Source organism: Aedes aegypti, chromosome 1 (genome assembly GCF_002204515.2).
Source record: "Aedes aegypti strain LVP_AGWG chromosome 1, AaegL5.0 Primary Assembly, whole genome shotgun sequence".
Taxonomy (NCBI): Eukaryota; Metazoa; Arthropoda; class Insecta; order Diptera; family Culicidae; genus Aedes; species Aedes aegypti.
Genome location: NC_035107.1, coordinates 145,014,656 through 145,029,227, shown reverse-complemented (window position 1 = coordinate 145,029,227; position 14,572 = coordinate 145,014,656). Strand labels below are relative to the sequence as shown.

Here is a 14,572-nt window from a genome sequence, read left to right as displayed (position 1 = left end):
CGTCGTACTTGTTTTCATGTATTCAGTTGTTTTAAATTGTCAACATTGAAAAAAAAAACAGATAAAACCAACCGGGAAAAATTATCCATTTCAACCGAAATTACGGTACTCCTGAAATCCTATTAATGTGATGTTAATAACTGTGGAAGTGCTTATTGAACACTAAGCTGAGAAGCAGGCTCTGTCACAGTGAGGACGTAATTCCAAGAAGAAGAAGAAGTCCAAAAGACAATGTTTTTAATCATGGCACCATTGCGTCTCTTACAAAGCATTTCTGTTTATTTTAGCTGGATTGATTATTTGGAGTTCTGTTTGATCTTTCGACCTTGACGCTTGCTCCTGCGGGGGCGGGTGACGGGGGCAGGATCAAACCAGAGTCTATATACAGAGAGTTGCGCGAAGAGACTTCTTTGAATGGTTGTTCTTCCTCGTCTTCGAAAATAGCCCCTATCTGTTTTGCTGGTCTGCTCGATAGGTAGACGGTTTGACAGTTCGATAGGTAGATTTGGTTTCACTCTTCGCGCAACTCTCTTTTCATAGACTCTGGATCAAACATGTAAACATGTCGAGCGTGCACGGAGAAATATTTTTACCTAATTTTTGAGTTTACTTTATCCAAAATTAAGTATATCGATTATAGTTTCAACCCAAAATCTCTCGGTTTTCTCTTTCTCCCACACGAATGTTGTCAAAAATAGAGAGAGCTGCATCTACCCAATGGGGGTACTTTGGCTCAATAAGCCAAATTTGGGTAAATGCAACTTTTCTTATGTTTGGGTCGAAAAAACTCAATTTTGCGTTAAATCAACTCAAAATTGAGTATATTTTTCTAATGGAATTAAAGCCAAACTACCTAGTGGGGACCTTGGAAATTTAGCCAAAATTGAGTTATTGGGCTCAACTACGGAATTGCGTTGAAACAACCCAAAATTGAGTTGAATTCCGTCTCCGTGTGGGTCGAGTAGTGAAATGAAAAAGCGCCGCGGATCGTTAGTAGTGTTTGATCTATTGATCGAGTCGCTTGTTCTTGCGTGGGCGAGTGATGAACACTTGTTCGGGATACAATGCGTATATCGAATTATAACGCGAATCCGATTAGGCGTGATTATATCAAGGATCGCATCACCAACCATTGGTGACTCCCAGATCTTTACCTTATCCTACTAACCCAATATCCTTTCCATGACAACTGTGGAGATGCAGAGGTATACTCGGTCTCTAGAAACAACGGTTGTCTAACTAACATTCCTTCTCTTCCCGATGACCGTAAGGACGTGGCCGGCGCCGTTATTGACTTTTAAAATTTGAGCTCTCGATTTGTGCACATTGAAGAATGGTAAGCTAATCCCAAGCCCCATTCATAAATTCCCTGTGCAACTTCGATTGTTCTGGTCAATCACGGAGTAGCAACTACAAATTGTGCGGTCATCTATGCTCATGCTCATGCTCAATTTTTTGGACAGTTGTAAAAGTATCATCAAAGTACATACACACAAAATTTGAAGTTTATTGAAGTTAAATTGCGAAAGTTATTCAATAAATAAATCGTACATATCCTTTTTTGACCCATTCTCACCCCCAACGATGGTAGTATACTTAGTATGGAGAGATAATTACCGCTAACGTGACATCGGTTAGTGGAGATATCGAGTTATAGAAATAAAGACTTATGGAGAGCACGATGTATGAAAATATAAAGGGACCAACAAACCCATCGAGTTATAGTATATCGAGATGTAGAAAGTTGATTGTACTTCGTATTTTACGCACCCTGGAGTACCAGTTTGCATTATGGACTATTTGGGGTTTTGATCTATTCGAGGAAGTGGCATTCTGGGCAATGGAATGGAACCGGTCCATTCTCTTGATAAAAAGTAGGCTGATATGCAATGGAATTGCAGAAAAAATGTTTTTCATTTTGTTCAAATTAAATTTCATTCGACGCGAATTTGGCGCGGATTCGGCGCGAAAAGGAAATTTGGACGTCCCGTAACAACCCTGTAGAGTAGATGTTATCTCGCCAAAACATTTGTATCTTTATCAATAATTATGTGCGGATTATTTTAGATGCACGAAATCAACACGGAACTAACACGAATAATTTTACAACAATCAAACTTATCCAGCACTACTTTACATACGTTTGCTAGCATTCATCGCACGTGGTCGTATGTACAGTCATCCCACAGTTATGGATAGCACACAGATATGGATCAATGTTGGCTTTAACGGAGAATATCTCATCAAATAGAGTTGCGATTACGCAGAACACATTTTATCTACGTGAACCATAAAACTGTACAACATTGAAATCAATCATAACATCTTCTAGCATATTTTATTTGTCTGTATGAAATAAAATGTTATCCGTATTCATAGAATCGTTGATTCATAACTGTGGGGCATTGAAACACGTACCACAGTTATGAATCAGCGATAAGACGAGACCGAAAGAAACGCCGAAACGTATACTTTCACTAACACACCATTCGTTTACTTCACAGATAAATTGCTTTTATAGTGTTCTGATCCATAATATGAGTCGATTTGATCCATAATAAGGGCCCTCCTGTTCCACTGATCCACATCTGTGGGATGGACAACTTTTGAAATTTCTATCGAAATCGACACTTTTTCGTAGATAATTGCGATTTTTTATGTGTATTCTGGAAAACAACCATATTTGGCATTGTCAGGCGGGTAATTTTGTTTTGTACAAGGTCATCATGATTTGTAATCAAATTTTATTCTAAAAAATGTCCCTTAGCTGATCCATAACTGTGGGGTGACTGTACTGCACGCTACATTTGCACTCGACAACGAAATGTCGGTTTGTGGTGTGACATGACACGGGTAGAACACATTTTGCCAATTCCACTTTCACCAACTTTGCCGCATCAACGCCCAGCTTGCGCCAGTGTGACAAAAACGAAAAAAAGTGCCTCTTTTACCTACACCTAACAGCACCGTGTTGACTTACCAGCCCATCACTGACTGATATGGCAAACAGATAAGTGTCCCATGCGATAAACTAATATCAGTGATTTGCAGAAGCCTTACGACCGAGGCTGATAAAATGTGCTGATTGGTGATACGTACATACTCTCTGGCTGTGAGGATGGGTTAACCGGCTGGAATCGAGAATGAATCATGACTTGTGGCAATCAGTGAGGTGCTGCCATCGAGAGTGGTTCGTTTCCGTAGTTTCCTGACATCAGGTGTTTCCACATTGAAGGTAATAAGTGCTAACACAGTCTCTTCGTGACATCATCAACACCTGGACGCTCCCACCAACCATGAGTGAAACGGAAGCCAAGATAGATTTTTCAAAGTTGAAGCATTTTCCTGAGACAGACACTCAAAATAACAACAATAAAATAATCACCAAAGCGTTCCTCGACTCAGCGTATCAAGTGGTTGAAAGTATAGGTAGGTCACCGTTTTGTCAATGAGCGACGATGATGATGAACAATATATACAACTATATGCAATTAATTGATCTGATCTCATCTCAACCTGTAGAATCGTTTGGGCGCCTATTCTCACCAATAGTGAAGGACATGAGAGGCAATGTTAAGGTCAGTCTGAATAGAATATCACTTAACATCAATATTCATTTAACATTCCCGCCAGCGACTGGAAGCCAAATACAAGGAAAATGAACAAGTATTCTGTTATCTCGAAGACCTCATTCTGCTGGACAAGGATGGAAACGAAAACACTTTCGATTCGGTGACAGAGGGACTTTTGTGGCTGAAACGTGCTCTGGAAATGATTGAAATGTTCTTCAGAAACATGCTCGAGGACGAAAGCCGCAGCGACAACGTGAAACATCATCTGAAGCAGGCATACGATAGCACGTTATTGCCTTACCACGGCTTCTTGGCGCAGAAGGGATTTCAGGTAGGCGCACTAATCATAAAGTGTGGAAGTTTTATGTTTCATCAATGTACGGATTCACTATTTACTTGTTGATGAAGGCATACCAATACACAGTGGCGCAAGAATTGGGTAAGACAGCTAGGACATGTCCTAGTCGACTCTTTCTGATAAATTCTGAGTGTCGTCCCAAAATTGGAGCTCATTTGTATGAAAATTGAGGCTGCACAAGCTCTTTGAAGCATGTATGAAAATTATTATCCAAATGGAAAATCTTACACTCTTTTTTTTCATTCATTTATTAGTATCATTCCAAACATTACATTCATTTCTTATATCTAGGTTTTCTGTGTTAGAAAACACTATCATCCTAATTTGATGAACTAAAAATCGTTTTCAATTAACTTTTGGCATTTGATCCAATATCTTCTTCTTTTCTGGCGTTACGTCCCCACTGGGACATAGCCTGCTTCTCAGCTTAGTGTTCTTATGTGCACTTCCACAGTTATTAACTGAGAGCTTACTATGCCAATGACCATTTTTGCATGCGCATATCGTGTGGCAGGTACGAAGATACTCTATGCCCTGGGAAGTCGAGAAAATTTCCAACCCGAAAAGATCCTCGACCGGTGGGATTCGAACCCACGACCCTCAGCTTGGTCTTGCTGAATAGCTGCGCGTTTACCGCTACGGCTATCTGCCCCCTAACCAATATATCAACATTGGATATTCTATGTAACGCATTAGTACTGTACCAGGGAGGGAGCTCATCATCATTTTCAATTTTTTTTTTTGAGTCCTCTACAGAGCTTTCCTTCTGGTATTACAACATCTAGCCCATATTGGTACAGCATAGGGGAAGTGGTGGTAAAATGAACAGAGGTGGTAAAATGAACACCGTGCCTTTTACCGAGAAAAAACAAATTTCGATGAATTTTTATCACGCACGGACGATTTAGAGCATAAATCTGCGTGTTCGAGTTGATACGTAGGTCAATTGAAGTGAAAATATCAACGAAAACTATGATTTTAGAAAACCACATTTAAAAATTAGAACTGACGTTACATTTAGCTCGGTAGACTTGAGGTTTTTCAAAGAGGTGAATATCGTTATGATATGATGTCAAATCTGATACCTTTAGAATTTTTTTTGAATGGGTTGCATTCATTAAGGGCTATATTTTCGGTGGGACAATGAAAATTATCAGAAATATTTGTTTTGCTCACGTTTTTTGCGTGGTGTTCATTTTACCACCAACAGCTGTTCATTTTACCCACATAGTGCAGGTAAAATGAACATTTGTATCACTTTTTGATAGCGATGAAAATATGTAAAAATTTAGTCATTTTAGTCTGAATCTATGTCGCAGCTATAGATTACATACCTGTTTTTGATGTTGTGCGATAGAACTATACAAATTCCTCGTTTTTCTATCAGAAACAAGATGATTTCCTTAAGGTGTTCATTTTACCACCCCTTCCCCTACAACATGGCTGGTCTGATATTTTTTTTAAAGAACAAAATCTTGTTCTTAAGATATTTCTTTTGTTTTTTTTTTGTTAATTTATAAATTTGTTACATTTGGCTTGAATGCCCCCAATGTGATTTTTGAAAGTTACATTCTTATCTACATTCAGGTTTCAAATAAGTTTCAGTAATAATTAGTATACACTACCCATCATAAGTATGGAATCGCGTATTGCAACACTAATACTGAATATTACAGCACCTTAAAAGATTATTACACCTTAAATGAATATTATCTCGTGATTTTGAGGTGCTAGATTTATGTAATTTTGAAGTCATGTTTAAAATATATCTTTAAGCCCCTGCGAATTTATTTTTGTTGAAAAAAAAGTTTTACCACTGGATTTTGGCAGATGCTGAACTTAAAAGTGCTGCAATACACGGTATTGCAACGATTCCATACTTTTGGAGGGTAGTGTACGTATGTTATCAGCTGTTAGAAAATTAAACAACTCGGCCTCTTTACCATTCCAATTCAAAATATTTGGATCCATTAGAGAAACGTATTCCAATAAAAAATTAATAGTATATTTTACACCAACTTGAACTGCTTCATGCATAGTTGTGGTTTTAAACGTTGCATCAATTATTCGATTAAATTGTTCGGTTAAAAAATCGAAATGAGAGACATATTACTAGAGTTAAGTACATTTTTACATTACTGATAAGAAACTATGTGTAAAAATAATTCTATGATGTTTTGTGACAAGTTTGATAATAATTTTGTCTTGTGGGTGATTCAACTGCGTGGGGTCACTGTATATCCATTCCAACGGCTACCCGACGGAAAAAATAGCTTGTGAATGAGCATAATTATAATTTACCTGATAAGTATGACAATCAATGGGTGGTATGCTGTTCATTGTGTGCAAAAAGACAGGAATGAGGTCAAATGAATGATTCCGCTACCGAAATTACTTGAACTGTACGCAACGCTGCTAAGAAGTAGAGCTGATTTCATAACGTCAGTAACGCCTGCCGTCTAAATCAAATGGAGGTACCGTCAAGCTACCATTCACCGTGCATTTAAGAAAAAAATAAACTTCAAAAAATAACATAACTTTTCCAAATTATTTTAAGCGTACTAGAATACCACTACGTAGCGTGCAATTATATAATGGTTCAGGGAAAAATCTAAAACTAATGATAGATAACAAAAATATACTCAAAAATTATGTTTGAAAATGTCATGTTAAGGTCGCCTCGTACCGTTCTATGTCACCATTTACCGTGCACACTAGTGCACCATTCACCGTGCGTATAGTTTTCGCCATGATTTAATTTTGTATCTTGAAGAAACGTTGTGGATGGAGCAACTATGTTGCTAGTAGAGTCCGCACTCATTTTTAAGAGTATTTAAATCTTCATTTACAATAAAAACCATAAAAAGTTTAAAAATTGATAAAAAAATATTTTTTTATCAAAATCGTTATAGAAGGTTTGACTGTATTGTCCAAACCATTACACATTCACTCAAAAACTAAATATGAAGTAGTTTAATGACGACATAACAATAAATCTAATATTAGCGAATAATTTCATGCCTTTTACACTAATGCACGGTAATAGGAACCATATATATTGAAAAGGAACCATTCACCGTGCATTTGGGTTTTGACTGAAACACAATAAAAAAATTCTAATTTGCATGAAATCTCATTGCTCATACGATGAAATACATCTTACTTGAAGTATCCACAGTGAAAACTTATTGAAATTTTGAAAAATTTCATGCTCTATCGTTAAAATGAAAAACGTGATTTTTTGGTGTTCCTATTAAGAGTGTTGAGAAATCTCATTATCAAACAGAATTCACATGATTTTGACTACATAAGCTAGGGTTTTCAAAATGCTTTGTGACTAAAACTACTTCATTTCATCAGTTTTATCTTATTTTGCTGACAAAAGAATAATTTGTGAAAATTGTATGAATATTCTGTAGGAATTTGTATATGTGCACGGTGAATGGAGGCCGCACGGTGACTGGTGACTCAACGGTATCACTTTTTCGTACGGAAAAATGTGTCACGCAAGTAAAAGTGTAATTTCGCTCATACTGGATCAGCTGTTAAAATTATTTTGGTGAAAAGGAGAAATTTTACTTGAGTTCTAAGCTCTAAGCGGAGTACGGCTCCGCTTAAACAAACGATCGTTTACTGAAAAATGAGAATTGTTAGAGACTCTGCCTGGGGAGTTCCGACTACGAAAAAACATTGCCATTTGTTTGCCTGGTACGAGCCTCAACGATTCGTTTGTGAGAAGGGCAATCCCAAAAGTTGGACTTATGGTTCGCGATCGGGGTGACCGTTCGATTACAAAGGAAAATGTTAAGCTCTAGTAACAATCGCATGTTTTGTTTACCCTTCTGTTTCGTTTGCATGCACACTTTTAGCAGTCAGTCCTATCGCGGAAAGTCCTCATGGATAGCCTTATTATCAACATTAACCATTTCACCGCGCATTCCGGAGCAAAGTCCTTTTTTCAATTTTGGCCAAGTGTAGTGACATATTAAAACCCACTTTGTTGGAACTAAGTTGTGAATTCAGAGAATCACTCTTCATTTTGTTTGTGATAGCAACTGAATATGGTTAAATGACGAGATCTTCTAAGAGTTTTTTTTTTCCAAGACGCAGTCCAAGAAGAATTACCACTGCTACACGGGAAAAAAATCTGTGGTAAAAAATACTATTGTAGCTGACTACGCCCATTCTTGAAACTACCATGGAATTTCAGACCAATTTACCATGTTTACGGTACAGCCCACCACATTACTGGTACGTTTGACAGGAATAAATTACAACAATCTGATTTCGACAACAGACATGGTAAAATCAAGCGCATTTCTGGTCTGCTGAAAATTGCCGGTGCGAGCGCTTAAGGTGATTATAAAGCGAAGCCAAAATTGGAATTTTCAAGTGCACAAGACTGGTGAATTTGACAATATTTCCGCGTTGAAAACCAATCAAATTGCTTGCTTGCTGGTGGTGACCAATGGGATAGATTTTCAACGTGGAGCGCTGTTCGGTTCACAAGTCTTGTGCTCTTGAAAATTTGAGGTGTGGCTTCGTTCTATAATCACCTTAAGTTAACCCCCTCAAATGGTAGTTTTTACCGCACAATTTTTTTGCGTGTAGCTTTCCCAAACGTGTCCAACGAAAAATCGAAGTCACGGGTCCAAACAAAGACCGAAAAAGGATCAATAGGTACAAAAAAGTAGCACTAAAAAGTACTGTTTTTGTAGCACTGAAAAATACTATTCTTATAGCACTGAGAAGTAGGTATTGTTTTATTACTTAAAGTGGTTCTGAAAACTTCCGAAACCAAAAGAATGTTTTGTATGCACAGCACAAGGGTACGATACGCACTGATCGGGGCCATGTTGATGTATTGCAAGTTTCACCACTGTTGCAAGTTACGTTTGACGGTACCGTAATCCGGGATAACATTGATATTTTAGGATATTTCTTGAATAATTCATCCAAAAATGTAAATTTTGTGAGTTTTTTATTTTTAAAACAAGTACTGCCACCCATAGCTCGTCATTATACACTGTAGTTTGTTTTTTGAAAGATTTAAGTATGTTTACAAAAATGTTTTATGTGATTTTTTCATTTAGCTGATATGGGGTAACATTGATCATCCATGTAAACAACGTTCGGTAATATTCAAAATGTCGTTACTTACATAAATCATGGCCCCTGAAGCCGAATATGATGTCGAAACGCTTACATCTTATTTACTTTTTGAGTTATTTTAAAATTAAAAGCACCTCTAACAGCGGAATACGCCTAAAGGTAGGCAATTTCCTAAGGGAATTCTACATTCTTAACAGTAATTCGTTAATGTTGCCTAATTGAACATACTTATAAAATTTTTGACAACGGAATCGTTTTTGGCGATGCCATTTTTAGTGAGAACCGCATTTTCATTGCTCATATCGCTTGCAGAACTTATGTGAGACATGAATCTTTGGTAATGTCATCCTCAACCATTGAAATCATTGTTTCGCAAACTTGACAAATTTACGCATAAAGTTAACGCAATTTTTGCAAAAATCTTAATTTTCAATAGCTTATAAGTATAAGAAAGAGAAGCAACAATCATGCTTTGGAAATGTTTCATCAATAAATGACGATAGCAACTGTTTACGAGATGAGTCTTTCCGATCAATGTTACCCCGCTGATCAATGATACCCCGGATTACGGTACTGACGTTTTACAATGTCATTTAAGAATTTTACTTTTATTCACGAAAAGGCTCGTGAAAGAGTCGCTTCTTTTACGTGCTCTGGTTCTACTTTTGTACAACTTTATGGTTTCTTAATGATTGCCTTGAATGGACATTATCATAACTCGATATTTCAGTGACCACCGAGTTAGGGAGGTATCGAGTTACAAAACGCAAATGCGACTCAAGGAATCATCGAGGTAGCAATGAAAGCCAACTTTTACTATGGTTCTCTAACTAGATATCGAGATACGAAATATCGAGTAAGAGAATTATGGGCATAATGGACACATCAAGCAAATGCTTTGTTTATGGCCATAAAACGACAATACTTTCCAGTTTCCCTATGTTAGCTTTCAAGCTTCATATTAGTACGATTAGTAGAGATTTTTGCCACCATTAATGAATGCAGCAATTCATGATGGCAAAAATCTCATCAAATATCATTAAAACGAGATAGAAAATTGGGTCGAAAACAAGGCAGGTATAATTGTATCGGGGAAAATGAACAGTTGCGTGGAAATTAGTAAATACAACTTTTTTTTATGAGAGTCCATCATTTAGATACGTAAAAGGACTCCTCCTCATATACAACAGAAAGAAAAACTTAATTTTGTTCGTTATTTTGCTCAAAATTTAGATTCTTCCATGTCCTTGCTTATATTCCAGTTTGAGACTTAGAAAAACTTAATTCCTAATTTTAAAGGACAATTCAAGCAAAATATGAACTTTTATTTTGTCAAACAGTCCATATATAATACAGATTTCATACAGTGTACGAAATTTTAATGAAATATACATATTTTCAGAGAACTAGGGGGTGTTCATTTCGCCCGTGTTCATAATGCCCCTAACGGGAGAGTTGACTGTATCACTTTTACTTTGCTGTACAGGTATTTGAACTCATTTTTCTTGTATACATGATAATCTTCAAATATCTCTAGTTGGAAATTCTTTGCAATGCTTGATAATTATTGCATCATTTGTAACACTCATGCTGTAGCTAACGAAGATAATCGCTATAGGTGATGACACTAAAAGCTCCATGATCCTTGAAACTGATAGTTCTAGACTCTGTAGATTTTTATGGGTACTAAAAAAGTAACAAAATCTATGACATAAATTGATAAGTGGTAATTTGTTGATAAAGCAACATTGTATGTCATCTCAGTGTATTGTAGGGAATAGTGTCAAAAACACTATCATTAATTAGCCATTAACCAGCTTCTCGTTATAAGCATATAAAATTAATCATTTTTATTTATTTTCAGTTTTTGCATCACTATGTTCCCACGAGAACGACGCTTCTTGGTCCAGAGGAAGGTAATCAGGACAATGTTATCGCATTGAAAAACTTTTTGGTGACATTCCGAGCAAATTTGGATCACTTGAACAACTTTTTCGAAGATAATAAGTTAAACAGAACCTACAAAGTCTAGTCTCATCGGTTTGTTACACATAGTAGAACCTTAACATTTTTATTAGCTTATAACGGAAATATTACTGCCCATAGCTTGTCTTGTTCGAGGGTTGTCCATATCATAGCAAGCTTTTTCGGCCTGGAATTGTTGACGTCGAAATCGGGAAGCTCTGCGAATTGCAGTGAAACTAGATATAATCTGTAGCAGCAACAACATACATTGAATTGCCTGCAAAACAGTACTAGTTCTGTATTTTAAAATTTGCTCACTGGTCATCAGATATATTTGCAATGGAGTTTGTATAAAAACTGACAATATCCAAAAGCCTGCAAAATCTGGAATCTGGAAGGAAAGGACATAATGGAACTAGTATGTATATAGGAACTTGAAGAATATCACCTTGTCTAGAAGATTTCCGGAATACCCAAGATACAATCGAAGACATTCTATTGGAGCAGCAATGACTAAAGACAATATCGATAAAACACGGTGAATAGTTGATAAGTTCCTGTACTAAAAATTAAAAATAACATTTTAGAAACATGTAGTTTTTCTAAGTAGACCATAAAAGAAATACCTGATAATATAATGTAACTATACTGCTTGTTATCCAGATAACACAAAAGTGTACATTTATATACAGAAGAAGCTGAACCCATACGTTTGCAAAGTATCGTTCCTCTAAGAAAGATCAGTTCGAAACACAGTTAGTTAGTTATAGATTAAATCTTTACAGCATATACCTCGATATTCAGAAAATTGAGACAATCTCGATTTCTGCTTTGCAGTACTACTACCAATAATAGCACTGGAAAATACTTGATCCGTGGAAGTCTCCATCCCATATAAAGCAAAATTTATATGATTTCGAATCTGCCACCAATAACAAACAAGCAGGCATTGGCCTACGTTGTCATGGAAACGAACCATACAACAAACCCCATGCTCGATAAGTTGTAGGGTAAGGGTGAAACAGTTGCCAATTGATGCCAACTTTAATGTCTAATAGTGTTTCTCTCACGTTTATTACCCATCTTTTTTATTTGATTGTTCATTTATTTGGCTTATGCGCTATTAGGAAATATGGAGCTGAGCACTTTCAAATGCTTTTTTTTACAGTTTCATGATGACTGCTTAGTTACCATAAATATATTTGAATGAAGCGATGTACATACAGCCACCACCAGTAGCGTAGCTAGGGGCTGCGGTCCGCACCGGGCCCCGAGCTCTTCATTTCATTTATTTATCAATAAGTAACTTAAGACAATCGTCTTTTCAAGTGTTAAGCTAAGTATGCTGCTCCGCTCAAGAAAAGTAAAAATTTCTGCGGAAGAAATGGTCAAGAAATTTTCTACAGTGAGCTCCATTTGAATTGACATTTCTTTTCAACTGCGTACTGCGATCAGAAAAAGGCGCATTCTTGATCGATTCCTTGCAGAAATTTTCCATGCATCAAGATAGGCCGAAAAATTACTTGTCAGCAGCGAATCAGGCTTTACAATGTAAATTCTATAGAAGAAGTGCCGCTTTTTAGTATTTTGTTGGAATAGTAGGCAATCAGCCGTAGTTTCCATGTCACTCCAAGTTGTTAGGAACCCCTAGCAACGTACACAAGCTGTCTGTGAAAATTAATATCTATGCATCAGTTGTATTCCGCACACCGTGCAGTCAAGATCGTTTCCCAATAATCTTAGTTTTCTTTAAAGTAGATGGAGTACCGTGTACCTTTTAATTCCGCTCCTAAATGCTTATCTTTGACAGATACGCGTATTTCGACTACCACTTGCAGTCTTCTTCAGTGTCAGTTACTCGTCAGTTACCAGTGGATACGAGTATTTCGACTACCACTTGCAGTCTTCTTCAGTGTCAGTTACTCGTCAGTTACCAGTGGATACGAGTAACTGACACTGAAGAAGACTGCAAGTGGTAGTCGAAATACGCGTATCTGTCAAAGATAAGCATTTAGGAGCGGAATTAAAAGGTACACGGTACTCCATCTACTTTAAAGTTTCTCTATTTGAGATTCTGCTCAGAGGATTCGAACATTCATTAAAGAGTTAGTTTTCTTGTAAATCCGTGTTCGGCCACTTCCAAGTACCGATCTGTCCCTCAAGATATTTCATTGTACTTTAACTTGCATTTAATTCATATTCAACTACCTAAAGTGCTCTATACATTTCTTTCTGAAAATTAACCTCGAATTTATTAGCGTTAAATCGTTTGGTAAAGAATTCCAAATAGAAACACCTCTAACGAAAAAGCTATTACCGTACTTGGCAGTATAATGCCTTGATATAGCAAGTTTTTTTGATCTTGCGCTTCGTAAACTATTTAGTTTGGCATATAGTCAGGCTTTTTTGTTCGCTTAAACACTAGTTGACAGCATCGTAGTTTACAAAAATTTTCAAAAGAACAGCCTAACAGTAGATGTTGTAAACATGAGAAAAACGCGATAGTTTGAAAACATACCTCAAACAAGCGTTCAGTGCAATCCTCAAACGGTTTAAAGTATCTGCCGAAATTTGCATTAGGGTCGGTGTTCCCTTAGTGGACAGTCCCCCGGCCGTTTTGCTATAAATCTTTTCAAAACATTTTTTTGACATGAAGGTCAGGAGATATTTATCTAAGTACGTTAATTAAGTTGACGCATCGTTGGCCGTTGTCGTTAGATACGGCGTGCAGACTATTCCGCCCGATCACCGGTCTGTACATTTTCTCTCGTCCTACCTTGTGGGTTCATGTCGCCAACAACGATTTTCACGTCACGCGGAATTGCTAGCCATTATCTACATATTCGAAGGCAGCTTGTCGAAAGAAACATAAGAGCACTATCCCATCCCTAACATACATAATGTCTCTCATCATAACTTTACTAATGACGCGAAATATAGACAAAGCAAAAGTTTAAAGATCAAGGCGGACTTATCCTCATACGTAGTACAGCTAATACAGTGGCAGCAAGCAGCAGAGCTTTCCGGGCCCAACAGCAGCGTAACAGCAACAGCAACAGCAACAAAATCAGTCCCAAGCTTCTTAGCCCAACAGCAACAACGTTGCAGCAAACAGTTCCAGCCAGCGAGGCTAGTGGCTACATAGGAGTTAATGATAGGATTGGAAGGAAAAAGAGCTTGTACAAGGATAGGTATTAAATATTTCATTTTAGGAAGGAGACATGGGAAAGCTTGGGAATGGAATGGAGGGATAAGTGAGTAGCTTTTAAGGAAAGGGTGATCTGTTTTTCTAATATCGATCCAGCGTATCAGATGACGTCACAGCAATTCCTCAGTGAGTTGGTGTGGGTCTGACATAGACGACACCTTTGCGAGTGAATACGCTGTGAATGTTCCCGTTTCTCCTCAGCTTGAGCGCTCTCGTTCGCAGTTTTCTATCGTTTGGTCCAAGGTCCTCATTCACATAAATCCGTTTAACCGATGGAAACCCGATGCTCTTCAGAGATAGCGTACACGTTCGTAGATAACGGGAGAAAAAAATCGTTCCTCTGAGATCTCAATGCGA

The 14,572-nt window shown here is 37.3% G+C and overlaps 1 protein-coding gene and 1 long non-coding RNA gene across 2 annotated transcripts; one reads left to right on the top strand and one right to left on the bottom strand.

Annotated features, from left to right (window-relative positions):
- Positions 1-2,877: 2,877 nt before the first annotated feature.
- LOC5565032 (glycolipid transfer protein) lies at positions 2,878-11,564 on the top strand. The gene is made up of 4 exons (XM_001649339.2): positions 2,878-3,429; positions 3,523-3,578; positions 3,634-3,903; positions 10,907-11,564. The coding sequence occupies exons 1-4, from the start codon at positions 3,297-3,299 to the stop codon at positions 11,072-11,074; spliced, it is 627 nt and encodes a 208-aa protein (XP_001649389.2). The 5' UTR covers positions 2,878-3,296; the 3' UTR covers positions 11,075-11,564.
- On the bottom strand, positions 11,160-12,096 carry LOC110677896. The gene is made up of 4 exons (XR_002501270.1): positions 11,800-12,096; positions 11,634-11,737; positions 11,456-11,569; positions 11,160-11,398 (listed from the first exon to the last, which is right to left on the bottom strand). It is a non-coding gene; the product is annotated as an uncharacterized LOC110677896 (long non-coding RNA).
- Positions 12,097-14,572: the final 2,476 nt, after the last annotated feature.